The 23620-nt window shown below is 47.8% G+C and overlaps 1 protein-coding gene across 2 annotated transcripts in view; it reads right to left on the bottom strand.

Moving 5' to 3' along the window:
- The window catches only part of nf1a (neurofibromin 1a), a 75121-nt gene that overhangs the window by 38375 nt on the left and 13126 nt on the right, over window positions 1-23620 (bottom strand). For both annotated transcript variants that reach the window (XM_049001581.1, XM_049001582.1), the window contains exons 4-35: window positions 23331-23521; window positions 21712-21818; window positions 21556-21623; window positions 20741-20816; window positions 20331-20488; window positions 19960-20133; window positions 19713-19841; window positions 19475-19549; window positions 18750-18881; window positions 17996-18130; window positions 16586-16684; window positions 16343-16422; window positions 16133-16256; window positions 15766-16012; window positions 15216-15289; window positions 14784-14867; window positions 13645-13989; window positions 13021-13160; window positions 12653-12775; window positions 12430-12513; window positions 12159-12275; window positions 10359-10540; window positions 9736-9947; window positions 9482-9643; window positions 8876-8979; window positions 7623-7758; window positions 6556-6618; window positions 4151-4309; window positions 3888-3985; window positions 3047-3193; window positions 1366-1512; window positions 1021-1131 (exon numbers count right to left, since the gene is read on the bottom strand). In XM_049001581.1, the coding sequence (XP_048857538.1) occupies window positions 1021-1131; window positions 1366-1512; window positions 3047-3193; window positions 3888-3985; window positions 4151-4309; window positions 6556-6618; window positions 7623-7758; window positions 8876-8979; window positions 9482-9643; window positions 9736-9947; window positions 10359-10540; window positions 12159-12275; window positions 12430-12513; window positions 12653-12775; window positions 13021-13160; window positions 13645-13989; window positions 14784-14867; window positions 15216-15289; window positions 15766-16012; window positions 16133-16256; window positions 16343-16422; window positions 16586-16684; window positions 17996-18130; window positions 18750-18881; window positions 19475-19549; window positions 19713-19841; window positions 19960-20133; window positions 20331-20488; window positions 20741-20816; window positions 21556-21623; window positions 21712-21818; window positions 23331-23521 (4283 nt within the window). The remainder of the gene's footprint in view (window positions 1-1020; window positions 1132-1365; window positions 1513-3046; window positions 3194-3887; window positions 3986-4150; window positions 4310-6555; window positions 6619-7622; window positions 7759-8875; window positions 8980-9481; window positions 9644-9735; window positions 9948-10358; window positions 10541-12158; window positions 12276-12429; window positions 12514-12652; window positions 12776-13020; window positions 13161-13644; window positions 13990-14783; window positions 14868-15215; window positions 15290-15765; window positions 16013-16132; window positions 16257-16342; window positions 16423-16585; window positions 16685-17995; window positions 18131-18749; window positions 18882-19474; window positions 19550-19712; window positions 19842-19959; window positions 20134-20330; window positions 20489-20740; window positions 20817-21555; window positions 21624-21711; window positions 21819-23330; window positions 23522-23620) is intronic.

Genomic DNA, 23620 nt, shown 5'->3' with positions numbered 1-23620 from the left:
GAGCTTTCCATGAAGGGCAGCCACCTGTTGGGGTGCCCAGCGAGCTTAGAGGTCAAGGACCCACAAGCGTGCCGAGGCTGGGTTTGAACCGGCGACCTTCTGATCACAGGCACACGGGCTCAGCCCACTAAGCCACATGCTGCCACATGCTAAGAAAGGGTGCAAGACCTGTTCTTTCACCAAAAATGTAAAATAGTGGATGCGTGTTGATCTGATACCAAGTAACCAAGTGGGTTTTTATCCCAATATTGATGTTCAGCGGGCTCTCAATTTGCATCCTTAGCTTGCAATGCCGACATCGACCCCCTTGTTAAGTATAAACACACAGATTCTGATTAAGCTCCCCCAACGTACCTTGTACAAAAACAGCGAAGCATCTTACACTTTATTGCGCCTGAGTTTCACTTAACAGACTTTCAACACCAAAGTGGGCATTTTCAGTCCCCCTATCTAAAGCAAAACGGCTCATTCTGTTTTGTGTCGTTAAATTTGTTCCAGAAAATCGGCACAATGGGCTTTACGCTGAACTGCCTTCCTGCGTTAAAACGCACTTGCTCGGAGGCACAGCGGTAGACACCACAAACCAAGCCGTAAATCCACATCCGGTACCAGCTGTCAAGACAAAGAAAAACAAGCGCAAGAAAAACAAGAGGAAGAGGAGGAAGACGAAAAGGGAGAACGAGGGACCGAGACATGCACAAGGCACCAGAGCAGTACCTAATAACCAGCGGCTGCCCTATTATTCAGAGATCGTGTGGAACACAGGGAAATGTCTTAAAAATGAATCACTCAATGAACACAATTCAAACTAAAATCATGCACCAATAAATGCATTCCGAAACGGCCAAGTCATACACGTCTTATACGACACCCACACTAAGTGCAAAAACCTCTTTTTTCTCATCTTGGATGCGTACGCTGTCATGTCAGGCAGTGAGAAACCACGCAAAGGCATGTGTATGAACGTTGACACGGCAGGTTAAAAACGGGGGAGTGGAGCATGTGGTCCTGCTGACTTGCCTTCGAGCGACATAGTAGAACACAGGATTTCCATTCTTGGACGTGCCGGCCTGGTAGAAGATGTTGAGCGTCTTCAGAGCTTTGAACTCCTCTTTCTCGTGCACTTGGTGCCTACAAACATGAACCTTCTTAGCCATGTAAACTCACTCTTAAAAGGAACCAGCATTTGCATGGGGCTTGCAACGAAATACTCTTGTCGGTACTTCTCTGGTTATTGTAAGAAGTCAAAACATCTCATTGTATAATGTAGAGTGCATCAAAAAATCATGCACATCGTATCTTTGAGATGTGTAGGATCATAACTATCCCAATCACACATCAGAAAGCCTAAACGTTTGGTCTCACCTGGTCATGAACTCCTCAAACTTGGAGCTGGTGAGGTTCAGGCTGGACCAGTGGGTGTCTGCCACGGGCTTATGCTCAGGGGGGCCCAGGTAAGCCAGGAGAGTGGCCATCTTATCGAAAGGCCGTCTGCCCACCGCCTTGTGGTCCCTGGGGACAAAAAGGTACTGCTGTCACCACACTGGACATACCTCTTCAGGTACAATTCATTATCTATGCATGCAGATGTTCAGCTCTAATCCCTACACCTCCCACACCCCCCCCCCAACACACTCCCCCCCACCCTGTGTGACAAGTCTCGGCGTAATCGGTTTCACCAGATCTGCATTTGCGCCTGTTCCTTTATCTACCACCACTAAGTGACAGTAAGTTCCGGTCCAGTGTCTCAAAATGAAATAGGTCTGAGCTCATCACCCACACAATGTGTCTGCAGGTTTGAAAAAGATGCAGGAAATATTTTTGGGGTTTTTGTGTTCACTACACCAAGTGTCTTCTAAGCTGCCATTTCCTTCTATGAAACTGTGCTGCTTTTTCTATTTTGGGGCAATTTCTCTTGAAATGAAATTTCAAGGTATTGTATCAATATAATGTTCTTATGAAGCAGTAATAAGATCTATCAAATACTTTGACTTATCGCATTGGTTAAATGTCATTTGCAGTCATCCTCCCCTTTGCTGCCACCGTGCAGTACTGCTTCAGTATTTGCTGCCACCGTGCAGTACTGCTTCAGTATTTGCTGCCACCGTGCAGTACTGCTTCAGTATTTGCTGCCACCGTGCAGTACTGCTTCAGTATTTGCTGCCACCGTGCAGTACTGCTTCAGTATTTGCTGCCACCGTGCAGTACTGCTTCAGTATTTGCTGCCACCGTGCAGTACTGCTTCAGTATTTGCTGCCACCGTGCAGTACTGCTTCAGGATTTGCTGCCACCGTGCAGTACTGCTTCAGGATTTGCTGCCACCGTGCAGTACTGCTTCAGTATTTGCTGCCACCGTGCAGTACTGCTTCAGTATTTGCTGCCACCGGGCAGTACTGCTTCAGTATTTGCTGCCACCGGGCAGTACTGCTTCAGGATTTGCTGCCACCGGGCAGTACTGCTTCAGGATTTGCTGCCACCGGGCAGTACTGCTTCAGTATTTGCTGCCACCGTGCAGTACTGCTTCAGGATTTGCTGCCACCGTGCAGTACTGCTTCAGGATTTGCTGCCACCGTGCAGTACTGCTTCAGTATTTGTGTGATGGGTCTCAAAACTTGATCGGTTCCAATTCTGCACCCAACCGATGTTATTGTCTCTCCTGCTTGCCCACCATTCATCCCTTGGACTTTATCAATTAAGATGTTTATTCATCTTGTTTTGATTTCCTCTGCCTAGCCCAGGAGGATGCCCCCCCGAGTCTGGTTCCTCCCAAGGTTTGTTCCAAATAGGGATTGTTCCTTGCTCACTGGGGGCTGTAAAGCACTGTGAGAAAATGTAATGTTAAAATGCCCTATATAAATTTATTCGAAATGAGAAATTGAAATTATTGCACTACGGTGCGAATATGATCAGCGGGCCTTGGTCTTGATTTTGAAACGCTTGATGTGTGAACCCACAACCTCTACCCCAAAGTAAGATCCAGGCAAACTCAGTGAAGACAGCCCCTGCCCTCCCCCCCGTCTGGGCATGCTCACTGGCCCCACGTCACCTGTTGCTGGAGAGGTACTGTCCGATCCTCTCCTGATTGTTCCATAGGAGCCGATGCAGGGCCAGCACGTTGCCATCGCTGATGAAGGACAGGCTGTGGTTGACAGAGTCGCTCGGTGGTGAATCGGAGGCGATGTCGAGGAAGAACCTGCAGGTCAATTGAAGCCACCGTAAGTAAATGTGAGACCTGAGCCACCGTCACAGAAAAAGCTATAATAAAGGTTATTGTCATGACTTAGAGCCGCAGAGTTACAGGACCCAGGAATCACACATTCACCTTTACGGTCAGTATTGGCATTCAAGACTTCAAACTTGCTTCTCCTACGGCCTCATGAGCCCACAACACAATTTATCAGACAAGGTACCTCTGTGCGTGTTTGTCGGATGACTTGTGTCAGGCTTTCATTTATAGTCTGATGTGTTCCATTTTAGAGTTTTACCCAGAATCCGGCATCCCCGAAACTGGTGCCAGAACCAAGTACAGTGATCCCCTGCTATATCGCGGTTCAACCATCGTGCCCCCACTGTGTCGCCGATTTTGCCCCGACGCATCACAGTTCTCCGTATATGGCGTGCCTAACTTGTGTTCCGATTCTTGTGAGCAAACTTTTTGTGAGATTTCCATTTGGTTTTAACTCCTACGATTTAAGGCTTAAGCTATCAAAAAATGTTTATTTATATGGTCTTTCTATATCGCGGGTTTTCACTATCATTAATGGGAACGTAACTTCCGCGATAGGCGGGAATCATTAACATCTACCTGCTGGCTTGGCTAACCCGTCTAGCTCCAAGGTGGCCAACAGTTATTTCTTACATCAACTCAAGACCCTGGTTGGACATACCGCCTAGCTGCATCAAAGTTGCTCTTCACAAAATCATTGAACGGTCTCATGTGTTCCTCTTTGGTGAACAGGACGTGGTTCGCAATGCTCTGCAGGATCTGAAAACAGGAAGAGATATCAGCTATCACCACATCTGCCATGCGTCTTGAAAGAGCAGGCAACTTTAAGGGCTGCTTGTCTGGTGATATAACGGGATGGGAGGAGAGCATACATGCGGGTGACTGTTTAAAGGAGTCTGAGGACCGGGGTGAGGGAGGTGCTACCTTGGACATGAGCTTCAGGCCTCGCTCTATCCTGGGTGGGGGTTTTTTATCCAGGACACCGGCCTCGTAGGGCGATACGATGGCGGGGTTGATGAAGCGAAGGAACATGGCACTGCCTACCGCTCCAATACTGTTTTGGGGGAACCTTAGGCTCACCACCTGTGGGGGCGGAGGGTACAGGGCACGGTTGGTCAGCTTCAAGACGTAGACCCCAGAGAGGGGAAGGGTGGAAAAACCGCCACATCACTCCCACCATTCTCATAGGTCAACCAAGAATGGGTTAGCCGTCTCAGCCAGTCAAAGAGGAAGCAGAGAGAAGAGGGACACACTAGAAAGCAGGCAGGCAAAGCAGAGCGATCGAAGAAAAGCAGATGTAAGAGGAGAGATGCAAGAGATGTGTACAAACAATATAGTGCGATCTAGACTGGAGACACTACAAATAGTGATCATTACATTCAAAATCACAAGACGCAATAAAGTCACAGGACTGATCGCTGCCCATCTGCTCAACAAGGCAACATGCTATCTTGAGTTCCACAAACCAATGCAGTTGGCATGTATAGGGCATCATCTTTCAGGGTAACCCTGCACGCTCCGCAAAGGACAACATGCAGGCTGGCAGAACAGGCAGTGAAACTGGAACTCGGGTTGTGAAAGATTGAATCGGGCCGACCCTCTGAAACATGTGTACTTGGAGCTTTCATGCAATTACACTGAAGACCTTGTCGGTGAACGATTTGGTTACACTCTACAGAACACTCCAGAATGGCTTCAACACAGAGAAACATAGAGATGTGCCCAACTGTTTAAAATTATTTTTTTTTTTTAAATCAGTCCTGAAACTTTATTGAACTGGCAAACCAAGTGACAGACTTTTTGGAGAGTTCCCCCCCCCTCAGAACACAAATGACTTGCCTGATCCCACCATTTAACACTAAACACGCAGAGATCATCTACTAAAGATGTGTTTTTTATACCAACTCCTAATGCTTGTCCCAGATACCCAACCACATACGTCTTTCCCAGAGAGAGAGAGACATGTAAGACTGACCTGATCAACTGAACAATAAACCCAACAATGTGCAATATAAAAAACAAACAGCCGCAATCTAAGGCTTTTTTAATTTTACAGTCAAGTCAGACGTACGGGGTATTTCCACTGCATATAACATGAATGCAGTAGTCACTGGCCCAATACCGATAACTGCGATACACGAGAATGTCAAAGCCGTCAATCACACAGATAAGAGATGCAATCATGGGTGGAGAGTCTGGTGAGAAAAAGTCCGTCACACTTGATGAACCCAATACCGAGCCAGGCCAGCATTACACCAGAAAACTGGCAGGGGTAATCATAAGAAGTCCCTCTTAAAAAGTGTCACAGATCTACCACAAGAGACAAGCGGATGAAGTTCATTTCGAGAACATGGTCGACAAGAACGGTCAAGAACACCCGGCTGCGAGAGTTAGCAACAGCCAGTGAGTGCAACCAATAAAGCATCGCATAAGCTCTAGCAGGTGCCACCTGAAAAAATGTGCTGCGCATCGTCACCCGAGAAGGCGGCTTGTGCCCACCCCCCCCCCGCAAAAAACCCCAACCGTCCGTCTGCCAGCTCAAATGTCACAGATCCATCAATGCAGGACGCTTCCAGAGATCCCATGACCTGTCAGTCCGGGCTGGTTCTGCCCCAGAAACGAAACCGCTGACACCCTCCAATGTACAATCAAAGGCAGCCAGATTGTTCCCTAATACATCATAAGCATTCTTTGCCTTTTATTTTAAAAATTTGCTTTTCATTATTCCAACCTTTAGTTATTTTCCCGTAAGTAGGCTACTGGCCAGGTCACACTCACAGAACCCCATTGATTTTGTGGTACAAAGACAGACGTGCATCTAACCCTAAACCCTGGCTTGACTGGGCGGAAAGCCCCGCCAGTCGCCGAGACAACACCACAACACAAAAGCCATCGGAAACACACTGCCTTGGTGTCGCCAAAGCAGAACGCTTGAAGGAAAAGGGAAATCACGTTACAATAAAAGCAGACCCTGGGCGATTAGTGCCCCAGAAATATACGTCACAGAAATCCTCCTCAACAAGTCGAGCTGACCGTCTCAGCACTCAACGGAATGACTGGAGGACGACGAAACAGCACAGAGCCACTACTGTCAGTGTGTTACGTGTTAACTGAAAAATGGAGGGAAAAAAAAAAAACTACTCAAAGCTGGAATATTAGTATGATGATTTCAAGTAAAGGTTCAGCACAGACTGGAGTGTGAAGATGTTTTTGGATAAACAGTTATTCACTTAAATAAGGGCAAATAAAAAGCAAAAAAAAAAAAAGCTTTTTTTTTTTGCTTCGTAAAACAAAAAAAAAGCGTCTAGTGAACGGTTCTCCAAACTTACTGATTTTATGCCTTCCAATTTTTCTTTAACTGTGGCTTTACTCAGAAGAGAGTGGCAAGTTGCCTACAGGACAGAGATGAGCACAAAAAGGTCACCGAACCGGCTACACAGTCACACGGAAAAAAAAGAAAGAGAATCTCACCTACACAGAACCTAAAAAGGACACGTGACAGGTGCGGGGGCAGCGGAGGCGGGGAGGGGGGGTGTCTGCACAAAATCTACGAAGGAACTAAGCCCCATTTTGATATTGTTCAGCCACAGTAACCTTTTATATAGTGTAGCACCTCCCGATAAATATTCACAATATTCACTGCTGACACACATACCATCTACTACCCAAGCTGTTCTGGACCATAGGGAGTGCTGACAAATGCTGAAGAGGCCTATGATGTCACAGACCCTGGCACGGAGCTGAGACTGAAGGAGAAGTAGAGTAGGGGCATGGGTGGCTGGGTGGGGGGGCTCTGGGTTTGTGCAGCAGCAAGGTCACCTGCTAGTTCTGTGGAACAGGGCAGTTAGCCACTTCGCCTGTCATAACGTAGCAGTTGCGAAGCAGAAAGCAGGCTGCACGCAGTGACGCAGATGTAATCACTCTCTGTGTGCCCCCACAGTCAAGGTGAGATTTTAAGCGAGTCAGTAGTGGCGGAAGTGCGAGGGGGGGGGGGGGGGGGAGGGGTGAGAGCGCTCCCAGAACAGCCAACAGATCAAGCTGCGGTTTGCTTCATGGCATGCACAGGCCCGAATCCTACGACATGCATGGGGTTGTCCAAGTGCACGGAAGTGCGGGGGTGGTCGTGGCTGGTGGGTGCACCTACGTGCGTGTGTGTGTGTGTGGGGTATGACCAGCAGATCCCCCCCCCCCCACCACCACCACCACTTTTTTTTTTTTATTGAGGAGAGAACCGCGGTATGGTTAATGGTGTGTAAAAGGAAAAGAAGAGAGCAAGAGTGGAAGAAAGGACTGGCAATGTGTTAGCGCCGCATGGGAAACAAGGGGGACGAAAGCACAGCGAGCAGTATCACACACCCATGTACGCACCTCGCACAGGGAGGGGGGCGGGGCGTACCTGGTACAGGCAGTGACACACACTGCGCAGCTGTGGGGGGAAATCAGACGAGGAGCTGATGATGGCCAGGAAGAAGCGGTCTGTGATCCTCAGCAGGTTGCGCTGGTTGTCCTCCAGACACTCGCTTGCTTCTAGCCTGTCGGCCGGGGGGGATGGTAGGGGGATAGTTAAGTACTGATGGACGTCTACCAGTGACCCCAGTCTTGGCACTTTTCTACCACACCAAGTACTTTCTCTTTTCCATTGACTTCTGGCGGAGCACCAGTATCAGAAATTCCAAACCAGCTGGGTTGCTTGGTACTTCGCCACTTTGGGGTGACACCTGAAACGCTTTCTAGTCGATTTGTTATGCAGATGGCCAACCTCAAACAGCGCACGACCTCTGCCTTGACCAAAAGCTTACAAACTCAGAAAAAAAAAAAACAACAATGATCAAAGTAAAGAAAAAAAAAAAAAAGCAATAATCGTGGATGGGTGTGCAAATGGAAAGACCCAAGTGATCTGACCAGAAGAACAGAAACAAGATCCGGATGATGTGACAAGAAATAAAGTAGGACAGCGCTGTATTGGAAATTTTTCAAATATCACGAGGTGATTTTGTTGTAATAAATATTGGGGTATTTATAAAGCAAAACATTTCAACATATTTCTCACGAACCCATCTAGGAGTGATTTAAAGAGCAAGGATGAAAATGATTACGATTGTCTAGGAGAACGCACGCAGCGCCTCATGCAAAAACAGCAGAAGGTGAACTTTAAACAGACTTTTAAACATTATACGAAATCTTGAAAAGGAATAATCATTAAAATGGAAAAAAACTTGCTGTTTTTCTTTCCTATGACAGAGTGAAAATATTTTAGGGAAACTCCCTGTCCTATAATGTCATAAAGGATGAATGGCATCAATCTAGCTGACTAGTGATGCAAGAATTGCATGTGCATAACATGCGATGTCGGTATTAATATTGCATGTCGTCACGCCATATAATATACTACAGGCATTTTTCAAATTCAGTATAAAATACCTCCACTCACATTGTGATGTCATTCGACGCTGCTACCAGTTTTTACATCAGTGGATAACCAACACCTTGAAATACCGTATGGTACCCAGTGTGGTGGAAAAGCGTCCTCTGAACCCAAAGTGTTGGAAAATGATCTCTGGGAGTGTGGGACCAGGCGTGGCACAAGGGCCCCAGTTGGATACGACCCACTGGGGGGGGCTCACAGGGACGGAGAAATGGCCTACCCACCTGGTCGGGTCAACCTCAAAGCTGATCTGCTGAGACTCTGGCGTGTTAATGACTCCTCTGAGCAGAGGATCTAGCAGCTTCTGAAGATAGGTGGCGCCGTAAACCTGGATCACGAGGAAGCCGCCGTTCAGCAGACCGACTTGCAATAAATCTATGTTAACACTCAACAAATCCCTCAAGTCTAAAATGAGTTTTGCCACCCTGAGCTGATCAACCAACTTTATATTTCTTGAACGGTGCAACATCCCAACCTTCCCCCGGAACAGTATGAAAGACTAAGAGGACTAACCCACCAAAAAATACCCCCCAACGCTGACACTGCACAACTGCATGCAGACTCACTAAAAGGTTTTAAAGTACAAAGCTAAGAAGGCCTAAAGCCTGGGATGATATGGATGCTGAATACACTTTCTGCTTCCTAATTTCTATATGTTTACATTTATATTTATTGAATTTATCTGACACTAGTCCAAAGTGACTTACAAGGGTTACAATTAAAGTGTACAATTACAATTAGGACCCATGACCAATGCTCTCTACCTACTTTTATCTTTTATTTACAGCTGTACACTTTAAAGGTGGTGAGGAGTTCCGGACTGTGCGTACCTTAAAGCAGAAGGTCATTATTTTACTGGCTAGACTATTTCCACGGAAAAGCGTCTGCATGGAGTCGGCCAGCTCAACCTCCTTGGAGAACATGTTCCATAGAAGCTGGTAAAGCAGGTGCCGGGAGTCGAACAGCGACACCAGCACGCGGGCCAGCTCGTCCTGTGTCGGGGGGAGGGGGGTGGGGAGTGTCATGAATACACCGACGGCAACATCCACGAAGCGGGCAAGAGGCCCAGGAGAGGAGGACGCACCCACTGCGAGCAGGGCACTACGTTGGCCAACGCCATAGCGATGGGGAGCTCTCCCTGGTCACCCATCATGGTGACCAGCTCCACCAGCCTCTCGAAGCGATCGGCCAGCACGGTCTCGGCCAGAGTGTCAAACTCCGTGCCCTGCTGCAGGATCTTGGTCAGTACCTCCATGAAGGTGGCTCGGGTCTGCAGATCTTTGTGGTAGCCCAGGCCTGAACAGGCAGAACAAGGAGACATTAAGACACTTCCCCAAAAATCACATGCTACTTACGGACTAGTCCTGCAGAAGGGTCATGTAGAACCACCGTCCGTCTATCCGTCCGTCAGTCAGTCGTACTGCTTTCTCTATACAGGGTCACGAGATCCTGATACTATCCCAGAAGTTATGGGTGCAAACTCATAATAAGCCAGGATGGGGAGCCACACAGACACATTCAGACCTATGGACAATCTGACTACACCATTACTTAACTTAAAAGTACGACTTATTTACTATTTACGGCCTTATTTTTCCATGTGCCATCAGGCTTGAAAGAGGTTGTGACTGTATTTCCCACCAGCTTCTTCATAAACTGACATGTGGCTACAACAGAATATTCCGGATCAGCCGCAGGCAGACTCACCAATGGAATGCATGAGTCCGCTGTCAACATTGGCATTGAGCAGGTTGGACATGGCCAGCACGGTGCAGTGGCGCAGTGACGCCAGGCGGCGGGACATGCCCCGCTTACGCCCACCCACCGGCTGCCCGTTGTCCTCCACCTCACTGCAATCATTCAGCAGGTTCATGAACAGGGTGAAGTACCTACAGGGGACAGCAGGGGGTGTAGCGGTTAACAGACTGATCACTTTGATAAAAAGGTTGTACATCCGAATCCCAAAAGAGGTCACTCCTGTGACACACACCTGACTATAAAAGTTTATTTAAGGCAGCAGCATCTGAAACCAGTAGTTGGGTTTATTTAGAAGACCGCTAATATAGAGACCCACAGCACGCTCAAAATATCACAGTACACTATAACACCTTAAAAATATCCAAGCCTAAATCAAGTTTTTAAGCATGCTGCAAGGGGATGCACAAAGTACCATCAATCACGCGTTTCCCTCAATGCATGAATTGAGTAGTGCCTCAATCACAAAGCAAAACTGAGACAAGTTCATTCAATACGCTGCAAGATTCTTTGACTGTCACATATGTAGTTATACAAAGTACAACACGTAGTGAAATGCATGCTAGTTAAAGTGCAAAAAAGCTAAAATGAAAGCTAAAAATGCAAGCAGAGACGCACGTTCAAAATAAACGGTATTTCCACGCCTTGCCCATCCGTCACTGACAACGAGGGCAGCAGGCGTCTGCTCATTCTAGATCTGTTCCGCATGGGATTATGAGTCAAATGCTAAAGAATCATTACCAACAGCAAGTTCCCACTGGGTGGGGGGCAGTATCAACCCCTCCCCCCCAAAAAAAAAAAAAAAAACAGGAAAAGGAAAATGTAGAATTAGAAAGACACCTTTAAAAATAAAGTTAGGTTAACGTACTGTGTGGGATCACAAGTCCTTAAATGCCAGGGCAGAGGTGTGATGAACAGGTCACCTCACAAACATCGCGAGCAAACGTAAAGTTAGAAACGCTGCAAAAAGATGCCAAAAGCAGAACGGAAGCAGAAACCCAGGTCTTCCAGACCCGCACGACACTAACAGTTGGCGGGTATGCAAATTTTGCCAAAGAGAGTGCAACTCGTTTAAGGAGAGTAACAGTTTAGCCAAGATTTCTTATCGGCTTGTTTGTTGGTTGGCTGAAAGTCATTCCGTATTCAAATTGCCCGGATGCCCCTTGGATAACGCATGTACACCTTTGTGACCTCTGTCCGTACAAAGTCCTCCTACGAGGCTCTGAAAATGGTCGAAACGTTGTAAAGCGCTTCTCACTCAGACAGGAAGCTCCACAAAGCACTGAAGAGTTTTTTTTCTTGACATTTATGACATAAGAAGATCAGTCACCGGACCGCGCATGTAAAGGTGTGAAACCAAAAGATACTGGCCAGGGGTGTCTGTCTCATTGTCCTACCCCTGTATATAAAATGTCTACTAAATGACTGTAATATAGTAATTCCGTAATAGGACGGGGGGGGGAAACACTTTGAACTATCAGTTTGTTTTGGTTCTTGGCGCATGCGGCACACATGGTGAACTATGTCTGTTGAAGTCCACCACTTCTGCTTCAGATGACTCGATAAATTTTGGGACGCATATATACCACAGGGCATTACTCGACAAGCCGCGAGTCAGCCGATCACGGAATGCGCGCGTTTAGAATTTATTTGCACAACAACTATGACGACTGGCACAGAGGTCACGGCAAAGACTCCACAGCGCCACCTGGTGGCATGCATGAGAAAGCCATCAGAGTGGAAGGCGCTTACTTCAGGAAGAGCTGCGACTTGGCCTCCATGAGCTCCACGCCATCCCCCTCCTCCGGCTGCAGAGGCAACCCGGCCAGAAGGGAGACGACAGCCTCCATGCTTGCCTGGTCCAGGTCCCTGTAGGAGACGAGCCCTGGGTTATACCTTCTTTTTAACGACACTATTGAGTGCAGTTTCAGTATTGCTGCTAGTTTCAGGGCGTGACAGAGAAGACACTAAAAGTACAATACTGCGTAAACACGGTGATGGTGAAGAGGTGGATTGTGGGTACCTCGTCAGGCACTTGACATCGTCGTCTGCTGCTTGATTGGATGTTCCCATCACCCAGTCCGTCAGGTACTCCACCATCTTATTCCTGGGGGAACACAGAGACCGTCAGATGTGAACTTCCAAGTATGTCAGCCAGAGCCACTAAAGGTGCTGGATATGCACATGGCTGCAAGAATCTGTAACTAGGCCGTCTGACAGGACAAAGAAGATACGGCTCGTGTCACCTGAACTTCATCTCCTGGCAGAAGGAGAGATCGTCCCTACGCTCCATCATCACTTCCACCAGCTGGCAAAGCTTGGTCTTGATCTGGATGGCGTGGACCATGTTGCCAAGAATACGCACATACCTAGGGGGTGTTAGTGGGGGGAGGGGGCGGAGGTGAGATGTGACATCTGGTGAGCCTTAAACTTTAAAACGACCGTTTTCTACCCATTTCATACAAACAATAGATATTTGTCATTCTATACATTTAATAAATGTAAATATCTATGTGATGGCTTTAAACAGTAGTTTGATGAGTCGGCCTGGATAACGTGATTGAATCCATTCATTGTGCCATTATTTGTGTAGGTCTTGGTTAGTTCTCAGTACCTGACCAAGTTGAGCATCATGGTCTCGATGCTGGCCTGACCCAAGTGCTCAGAGCTGCCCTCTGTGTGGTTGTCCAGTAGGTTCTTCATGATTGCGATGGTCTGTTCCACGAACTGGGTGTTGGTGTCATTGATGGGAACCTGCGGTGAAATTTGAGACTTTTATTCCCCCCCAACCGTTGGTTTCATTTGAATAACTAAAGACCACAACATCAGAAGGGCCGATGTTTTAGTTGTGACATCCCAACTTACTCGCCAAGTGCAAAAAACCGGCAGCCCTTTTTGGCGGATTCGCATTTTCTCGCAAATCACACTTCCTCACGTTGGGTAAAGGGTGACTAACATTTTGCTGTAGAATCTCCACCGTGAGTAGCCATGTACCCTATGGCATAGCTGCAAGTCTGTAGTGGGCCTAGGGAATGTCATGATATTGCAGCCCAAACCATCATTGATGCAGCCCTGTTTCCAGGGAAGTGCGCGTCAGGGACAATGTAGGGTACGTAGCTGGCGGCGTAGATTCTACGCAGAGGTATGACACCGCTTAAAGAGCACAAGCGAGATTATGCGAAACGCAAAGCCGCACGCATAGTTAGGCGTCGGGCGCCAAGACGGAGGGCCCACCCACCGGGCCCTGCGTGTCAAAGAAGCGGCTGATGCTGTTCTTGAGCTTGTTGAAGAGCATCGGGTAAAGCGCAGGGCTCAGCTCCAGGCCCACCAGGTCCTTGATGTTGGTGCGGATCTGCAGGCCCACCTTCTCGTGATTGCACACCATCAGCGACAGCAGGCGGTCCAGGAACTTGCTGAGCGGCGTGTCCACGTTGCCCTCGCTGGACCCCATAGAGATCATGGAGCCCTTGCGCTCGGCCAGGGGGCCCATAGGGGGGCTGTAGGTGGGCTGGCAGGGCGTGCTCCTCTGCTGCAGGCACACGCCCCCCAGGGCACACAGGAAGCCCGTCATGTTGATCCACTCCTGCGGGCAATAGAGGTTCAGTTCCAAGATCCATTAGTATGTTTGGACAAAATTTGAGTTTTACTTTCAATAAGCAATAATGTGGACCAGATGCAATTAAAGCTTGCCTTTAAAACATGCCTTTAATCAAATTATATTTAATTAAATTTAATAAAAATTTAATTGTCCATTATTCATTTGGTCTGCTAGTATCCTAAACAGTGTTATGTTAGTGACATTTGTTTGATTCTTCAATTTATATTTATATTCAATTTATATAGGGCAAACTTATTCAGAAAGGCACCATCCAAAAATACTTGGTTAAATAACATTGATGATATCCTGCTTATTTCTGATTGGCCACTCATCCTGTCCAATAGCCAGAAAGGAATGATTTCTCAGCTCAGAGAGATTCTGTAGGACACAGGCCGCATGCAGGGGCATCAGAGGGGCATGGGTACCCTTGCAGATTCAGGGGACCCAGCATTTAATAGCGGCTTCCTGCACCTCCCAAATTTTGAGGTACTCCCTGGTCACATGACAAGTCACATGACGAGGCAGGAAGCACAAAATGAAGACACCAGTTATACATCTAGAGACAAATTCTGCTCAATGATGGTACTTTAAGTAAAATAGCACTGAATGGAGACAAGTGAAGGTAAAAGCGTGAGAAAGGTCACTGAAAAGCAGCAATTTACTGAAATGTACCCTATGGCTATCTGTGTGCATTTACAGTACATAAGCTGTCCCTCCCCAGCAGTGGTCATTCCTGTGACGGGGGGCACAGGAGGGAAGCCGCAGGATGTGACTCTCACCTGGCCATCCTCGATCTTGATTTTCGGGTGGTTAAGGATTAACTTGGTGGCCTGCTCCCATTTGGCGTACGTGTCCTCCCAGGCCTGAGTAATAAAAAAGGCACCGTCAGGCGGAGGAGACCGCCGCGGTCGCTAGTCAGGCGGAGGAGACCGCCGCGGTCGCTAGTCAGGCGGAGGAGCCCGCCGCGGTCGCTAGTCAGGCGGAGGAGCCCGCCGCGGTCGCTAGTCAGGCGGAGGAGCCCGCCGCGGTCGCTAGTCAGAAAGCTCAGTAACAAGATTCCTGCAGCACATGTACAGCTGTGGGAAGGTCAGGTGGGGGGGGGGCACCAAGTTCGTTTACACCTCGGGCCGGCCTGGGGCGCTGTCCCAAACACCACAGGACAGGAGGCTGGGGGGCAAAACCTGGACAAGACCCCAGTGCCTCACACTCACCTCAGTATTTCCTGCAGTGGGGTGTTCTGCCCTCCTCAGCAAAGCCATCACTCTCTTCTGCAGGGCAGCACGACCTGCAGGCACATAGAGGTTTGGTGGCTCTGCAGTCTTCATTAAAGCAAACAACTGAATATCACACTCATAACACTATCTAAACTACTGCTTTGTGACAATCCCCAGAAGGGATATCTGTCAAAATAGGTTCTTAATACAGCAATTTGCAAAACTTAATACTGCTTAATTGCTATAAATGGAACGACCTCTTACTATTTAGCAATTTGCTTACACAATGTATTCACCTTATACCCATTTCACTATATACTTAATAGCCATAAACACACACATAATTCCATGTAATAGCGCAGCAGTCATTACAGCTGCATGGCAAAGAGATTTTTGTGGACGTTGCTGCCCTCTAGTGCTACGGAGGTAGATTGCAAAAAGAAGGCCATCATCCCTGTAAGCATTTCCAAATTACAAAACAGAAAGGAAACAAAAGGACTTGGGGGGGGGGGGGGTTGGTTATTGGTGAAACAGGTGACCCACCCACCTGTGGACATCATGTTACTAACAGAGGCAAACTCCATGAAGGTGTTGTAATTGGGCAGGATGTTTTGCACCGGCACCTCGTCCACACTGCAACGGATGTCGGCCTCCTCGCACAGGTGCCGGAAGCAGGACATGGCCACCAGCACGGCTTCCATGTCGGGGCTCCACAGGAACATGTAAAGGGACACTTCTAGTTTGGTCTGGGCCTGCCGGCAGATGGGGATGCCGCTCCCCAAGGTAGCACAATCCTAAGGACCAGGAGAAGGTGGGAGATGTGAACCAGTTTGCTGGCTGCAAAGTCTATCCCACCACGAATAAGGTCAAATTTGACACTGGAGTTTGACACACATCCCGGCACATGAACCCACCTTGTTCTTGAGGAGGAACTTGTTTCTGCAGATGAGGATCTCCCGCAGCCACTTGAGGATCTCTGTGCTGTTAATCATCTGATGGCCAATCAGCTTCTTGCAGATAAGGTATAGGACCTGCGAGCTGAGAGGGGATGAGTCGACATCAGAGCAGAGCAGTTAGCTCGCGGTCATACCTGTCCACATTTTAGGCAGCAGAAACACGGATACCTGATGTCCCAAAAGGTCTCCATTGGTGCATCTGGGTTCCACAGCGCTATGGTTTCAGGTTGGTGCAAGACGAGCAGGGCCTGTTGAGGCAGATAATAAGCGCACCCTATGGCAGAATGTTTCTAGCAGTGCCTTTCGACTGACTTTCAGATACTGTAAAGGCAGATCACTACTCTGACTGGCCACACCCAGGGCCAAGAAGCACAATGAGCATTAACAACCTGAAGAGAAAAAGATACCAACCTCCATGGCCTCCTGGGAGATCTCAGACATGCTGGCCAAGGGCACCAACTGAACGAGGCCCATAATGAGGTCCACTGTGCTGTTCTGAATCTCCTGGCCCTACATAAATGAAAAAGCTCAGATGAGGCCTTGTGCTCACCCCAGATGTAGACTAGCCTATTGAAAACAATCAACTACCTGCACCAAGCCAAAAAACCACCTACTGATATGCAAAACGAATACAAATTCCAGTTCTGGCTGAGTGCTGCAAAGTGCCAACGTTTTCACAGCAAGAAGTGACCGCTGGCAAGCTTGTCACACAACAGGTAACAAAATCCTGGCCTTAACGCAACAACTTCCATTAAACAAGAGCTCGGAGGTCGTTCCCAGTTCTGGGATAATCTGTCATAAATCTTGCCCTTTCAAGTGGATTGACCAGAATAATCCCCCCCCCCTGCCCTAAATGAGTACAACACAAACATTTCAAATCAGCTTTTCAGAAACGAAAATCTTGGATGGTGGGAGAAAAGTCAAGAAGCAAACCATTAATTCTCAAATTCTTGATTTTTCTGTGAAGCATGATATTTCACCCAGTGAATAACTGAAAGCTCAACTACACTGAACTCAGGACAGTTCTGAAGTCCAAATTGGGACATGTGCTCCACGCCCCTCCACCCACTCACCTTCACTGTGCCTTAGATATCTTTCAGAATAGAGGGCAAGAAACCTCAACCAGGACATTACACAATTATGATGCTTATCCACTGGTATACAGGGACCGAGCCCTACTGCGACAAGAGACTACTTACAATGCCGATCCAGCCCGCTTTGGCTTTCCATTGCGAAAGGGTCGGCTCCGAAAAAGGTGTTGCTGAATTTGGAGAGCAGCAGCGACGTAAAACCGAAGACAAGCTCATTTACTGTTCACAGAGTGTACATCATGATTAACTTTCTGCTATTTTCTGCCAACACATCTAGGAGACTCATGCTACGTTAGCATCTCACACCGTCGGAATTAGCATTCATTGCGCAAATTTGCATGAACACATTTTGTTCAACTCCTCTGTAGTACTTTTTTTAAGAAGGTGGAAATTTTCAGGTTCCGAGTTGTCGGGAATGCTTCAATACATCGCAAGGTGCAATACTACTAATAATGAATAATATATAGAATATGCCCTTTATTCCTTCAGATCATCCATGCCCATCGACACAGAACACCAGTATCTCCCTGCATTAAGCCCAATCAGATGGTGCCAATGAAGCTAGCTCAGTCTGCTCACACGTTCAGCTCCATGTCAGCTGGGGTATGGCTTGCACAATTCAGAACGGGAAACTGTCAGTTCACAGCACGACTCAGTTCTCAGTGGCATGTTCATTTGGTGTCTCCATTTGTAGCAAGAGACATCTAGTGGCACTTCCTGTGAGCCTTACATGCAGCATGAGCTTTGGGTCGGCGTGGATCAGCTTGACCATGGCCAGCAACAGGTGCTTATGGCTCCTAGTGTCCAGATCAGTGGTCTTCTCTTTGAACTTCAGGCTGGTCATCTTCTCCTTGAACGTCTGGCTCTGTGGGGTGTGGAAGAATGGACAACAAAATAATGGTCTTCCTTACTGCAGGAAAAACACCAAAAGCAGCTTTAAAACAGGAATGGTCAAGGCGGGTTGACATGGCAACCATCCACTTCCCATCCCTACCCAGACTTTAAACAGGGGTTTGCTTTTGCACTCCTCTTCAGGTCAACAGATTATATTTCATGATCAGAAGCAACCTAATAGGCATGAAAGTGATTAGGAACCAGAAAGTGGGATACAGCTGGAACCAAACCAGTAGCAAGCAGGAATCTTGAATAGGGTTGCAAAATTCTGGGGATTCTCCATCAATTCCCATATATTCCTGGTAATTCGAAAGCAAAAGTTCCCAACTTGGAATATTTCCAAGATTTCCCATCTTAACTTTCCACGGAATGGAAAGTTTCTGGAAATTTACCGCACCTTTGAGACCCCATTCTTCAAGAAGGACTTTTGTTGAGTAAAGCACAATACCACCAAATGAGGTGGCCAATGGACCAAAATGATTAGAAGACAAGATCCCCAGAGCTGACAAAAGCCCATCTGCCTTCTGCGGCAGAAAAAAGAAAGAAGGTTCTGGATTAGGGGGCAGGGTCACACCAGCTCAGAACCTTACCGGTGTCATGCGGAGGGGCGCATGGGTCCCAAAGCCCTGCATGACCCGGCCCAACGTGTCGTTGAACATGGACCGCAGTTCTCCAGAGTAGCAGTACACAGCATCGATCTTGGGCCACCAGTCCAGAGGAGACTATATGGAGAGATAGAGAAAAGTCAAGTGAGAAGAACTTCGACAGCCCCCTGCCCACCAATGCGACCACTCTGTGATACACAGACGTATAGTTTATGCTTCGGGGGAGGCTTGCGGAAGTGCCCCAAAGAAGGAGGCCTTTCAGAGGCAGTGAGGGGGAACTGGCTCACCCCTGAAAGTTCACACACACACACACACACACACACACACACACACACACACACACAACACAACACAAAAAGGGTCTCAACAGAAGAAGCACTAAGGCTGTCAGGGTCAGGCCAAACAAATGGCACCGACAGGCACACACACACACATACACACACCTACACACACACAGAAGCATAGCATGCCTACAAACATCTACAGCACTCCTCTTCAACACAGGGCAATATGCCAGACCTGCATACAGCCAACATGTGACATGAGGCCTTAATAAAAATGAAAGTCAGCATAGTGCAAATTCTAGGTCCCCAACCCTATAGTGCTGTAAGATCTCATTTCAAGTTATTAAAAGCGAAGAGTCTGCAGTTTACCCGATACACACACCCCATCCCCCCCCATACGGCCTGGTCAAGGAAGCGGGTGCTTACATTAGTGATGATTCTGTGCAGGGAGTTGACCAATACAAAATGAAAGGTGGGTGGAGATGAAGAGGAGAGACAGACCTGCCAAAAGAAGAGATGCAATCCAAGAGATTAAGTGGACTGGTTGACTGATTGCGGATTATTACTTTTCACGTTGGGTCTGATCATTCAGCGAGCCTTGATTTTTGTGGTGCACATTTACAGTAAAATTTAGAAAGAGAAATATGCAGGCAAGCACACCAACCTTAAAGTGCTGGTTGTTGTGCGGGTTGATGCGGAAACAGGAGACAAAGCAGTCGATCATAAGGTCCACGTCGGCACTCTGGCTGCCTGCGCCACGCGAGAATGGCTTTGCGGGATTGAAGAGCAGGGCCTGATAGGAGACACCAAATCAACTAGTTGGTCCGGGCAGGGGGGGTACAGGGTTTGTCAACCCCAGCAAGGGGGTCCTTGCATACTTGTGGCTTACCACAGTAACCTTGATGCCTCACCTTGAGGTCAACCACGATGGACTGTACCAGGACGAAGATGACGGAGTGGTCCTCCCAGTTGACGTAGGTGGAGGCCTTGCAGAGTTTCACACAGGCAATCGCTGCACTCTCTGTCAGCTGTTTGCTGCCACCATGACCCGCCAGTGCCTTGCGCAGGTTCTCCAAGAACAGCTTCTGCAACGACAGCGGCTAACTATACACGGCCTGACAAACACAGCCCTAAACCCTGCTCTGGCATTTATGATCATCTCGCACATTGATCAAGGCTTCCCCATTGACTTCCTGTCAGTGTCATTCGCTCCTGGTGTAGCCGACATGGTTCTGGACAGAGATGTCGGATTAACCCAAAGCAAAACCCAAGGAAGCCTCACCTTGTTGGCCGTGCTCTCTTCCACCACATCGCGGGAGATGTTCTGCGTGATCTCGGGACAGAGGATGAGGAGGATGATCTGGAGGGGCCAAACCGCAGCCTTGCGCTTGGCACTCTCTGCGAAGCTATCCACCAGGTCGAAGAGCTTCTCCGCACAGTCTGAAGAAGGTAAGAAGTGGGCATGGGGGATAACGAATAAGACGACAGACCAAAGCTTTACCTGAACCAGTTTTATTGAGAACAAAACAGGACTGACAACCACCCTTTGCTAATGGTAGACAATGTTCTCCAGCTATTAGGAAACAGCAGAACCGGAAACCTAACAGATGCAATCCGGAGCACGACAAGGGTTGGTTTGCAGATTTGAGAAGCAACACAAGGGGAGGTGTGGACAATAAAGTCTTCCTTTACCTGCCATGTCTGTCTGGGGGCGCTGGTACAGCATGGTGAACTCGTCAGGGTAGTTCTCCACCCAGTTCCAGAAGGCCTGGGCGACAAAGAACATCACCACGTTAAAGGAACAACGTGTCAAGCTCACTCCTTACACCAGGGTTCCCCAATTCTGGTGCTGAAGAGGCAGACAGCAACACAGTTTGCAGATCTGCCTGCTCAAACACACTTACCAAACCTGGCAATTAGCTAGTAAGCTAAATAAGGTGTGTTTGAGCAGGGAAATCTGCAAACTGTGTTGCAGACTAGCCCTCCAGGACTGGAACAACGCTTCTTAACACCACATGTGCATTACACGAAGATACATAGACATACATAGAAATGTCACGGGAGCAGCTTGACAGTAGGAACAAGCAAACCTAAGCAGAATTTAACCCTTGACTTCACAAAACGGATATCAAACACCACAGAAATCTACTGAGAGGTTGCTTTCTATCACCATGGAACAATGATACTTTTATAACTTTTACTCAACGGGTAAGAAACAATGATTAAGTAACATTTATTACAGATTGTTCAGTACAGGTCTTTGACTCCCCTAACTATAAAAAGATATACAATTTTTCAAATAAGTAAACAGAATAAACCGAGTTTTTAGGCACCTTACTTGTCAGAGTATTGGAACAAGCTTCAAATGTTTCTTATTTGCAGATTCATTTCTACACCAAGGAAGATGCTATAAACAGCCACCAGAGGGCAGCACGAGAATCACTGGCAGGAAAGGCTGCTGCTAGTACTCAGATCATACAAAACAAAACAAAAAAACGATAACAGACCTTCTCCAAACTGTTGATGACACTGAGCTGAGCGGGTTTCTTCAGCGTTTTAAATTTGAACACCGTTTCTGCAGGGGAGAGGAAATAAAAGGCACATACATGTCACAAAATTTTTTTTCCCTGCCTGGGAAACGCAATTGTTGGATGAGCCTCTACCTTGAAGAAGTCTTTTGAGCTTGGAGCAGTCTACATTGATGTACTGGATGAGTTCGATGTCGTGGACGTCCACGTTGTCTTCTGAACACACCGTGAGCTCCTGCAGCCTGAGGGGAGACACGGACCAAGCTCTCAGAATAGCTCGACCATACATGGCATATGGTTGGAGCTGTTAGCATCGTGCCTAGCCTGATATCACACACTGTGTTCATTTAGCATTTAGCATCAGCGCTCTTCCAGATCCAATATAATATATAGTGCATGGTTACCATTTAGCAGACAGCTGCCTCGACCCAATAACACATGGCATAAAGTTAACATTTAGCACTCAGAGCAACCCCTGACCCACTACTATCTGTGGTATGCAGTGTTTAGCCAACACTCCTGGCCAGGAGCTGCGAGAATGCATTTCCTGAATGGACCTGTACTTCTCAAGTGTTATATGACTTTTCGAAAAAAGTTACACATGAAATACATTGACTAAATGACGGTATCCTCAAAACAACAGAGTACAATTACATTCATGACTAGGCAGATTGTATCTAAAAGGGGAGGATTTTTTGTAACGGATTTACTGCAATGAATAAAAGCATGAAACAGAAAATAGCTAAGCATGACGAGAATGAGAATAACATGATGCACGGGCTGTTCAAGTTAAGAAGTTCATAAAAAAGCCTTACTTACTACATAAGTAAGAAAAGCCAGAACTAATGTAAACTTTTACCACTGTAGTGGACAGTTATGGTTTAAAAAGAAGCTGCTAAGTTTGTCAACCAAAGTTATACCGGGGGGAGGGGTGGAAGGGAGAGGTTGAACTTTAACAAGCAACTAAATCGATGTGCGCGCACGCACACACACACACACACACACACACACACACACACACACACACACACACACACACACACACACACACACACACCCCCATTAATGCACTAGGTCTGATCTAGTCTCACAATGGCTGCAGGCAGCTTTAACACCCACAGAGAAGCACAATGTGAGTCTTTATGCAGAATTCCGGAGGTCCAGACACTACCACTCCCCCCTACCCAAAATCCCCAACCAGGCCCAATCCCACCCCCCCCCCCCTTCCCCCATCAAGTCCCCTCAAGCTACCAGCTGCTTGACAGATCAGCCCTACCGCACTATGGGGCAGGAAGTAGGGGAGGGGCAGGTGGAAAGGGACAAGGGCCGGCAACAAAGATGCTAGTGGGCCGAGCCTCTTGGGAGGAGAAAAGGTAGGAGAGACACAGAGGAGGGGGCTGGGAGGGAGGGAGACAAAACCTCTATGTCAACAGTATCCGTGGTTTGGTGTAGTACCAGGATGCTCCACCAGGGGCTCACATTAAAACGAATGGACACGCAAGACAAAGTCCGACGTAGAAACATTAAGATATATTTCGTGATGCTAAAAATATAAGCACTTTAATTAGGCTCATCTGCATATTGATGCTTCAAGACAGAAACATGTATTATCAAACCCCCCCCACCAAAAAACGATGGAACCCTGGTCCCTTTATATGCCATGGAGGGAACAGAGTGAGTCCTGAAGGTGGAAGTGTCGCGGAGGCTTGTAACGGCGAGCGGCAGGAGGAACCCAGCACTGCCCACATTGCTACCTGGTGGCGATGCGGCTAAAGACGGCGTTGAAGTTGTTGCAGCTGAGGGAGAAGAGGACCCCCGAGGCAGAGCTGCGCAGCTCGGCCGCGTGCGGGTTGCCGTCGCGGTACGTGTGGATGAAGTGGCAGATCTCTGGCAGGAGCTGCTTCACCAGCATCGTCTCGTCCAACCGCATGCAGTCCTTGGGTTGCTGAAGAGGGTAGGGGGCGAGGGGCGCAGGGAAGAACATGGTCAAAGAGACAGAAATCTCATTGGAAAGCTGCTGGGCGGGGCAAAGGGGCGGGGACAG

Source organism: Brienomyrus brachyistius, unplaced genomic scaffold (genome assembly GCF_023856365.1).
Source record: "Brienomyrus brachyistius isolate T26 unplaced genomic scaffold, BBRACH_0.4 scaffold59, whole genome shotgun sequence".
Taxonomy (NCBI): Eukaryota; Metazoa; Chordata; class Actinopteri; order Osteoglossiformes; family Mormyridae; genus Brienomyrus; species Brienomyrus brachyistius.
This window is presented reverse-complemented; position numbering and strand designations above follow the sequence as displayed.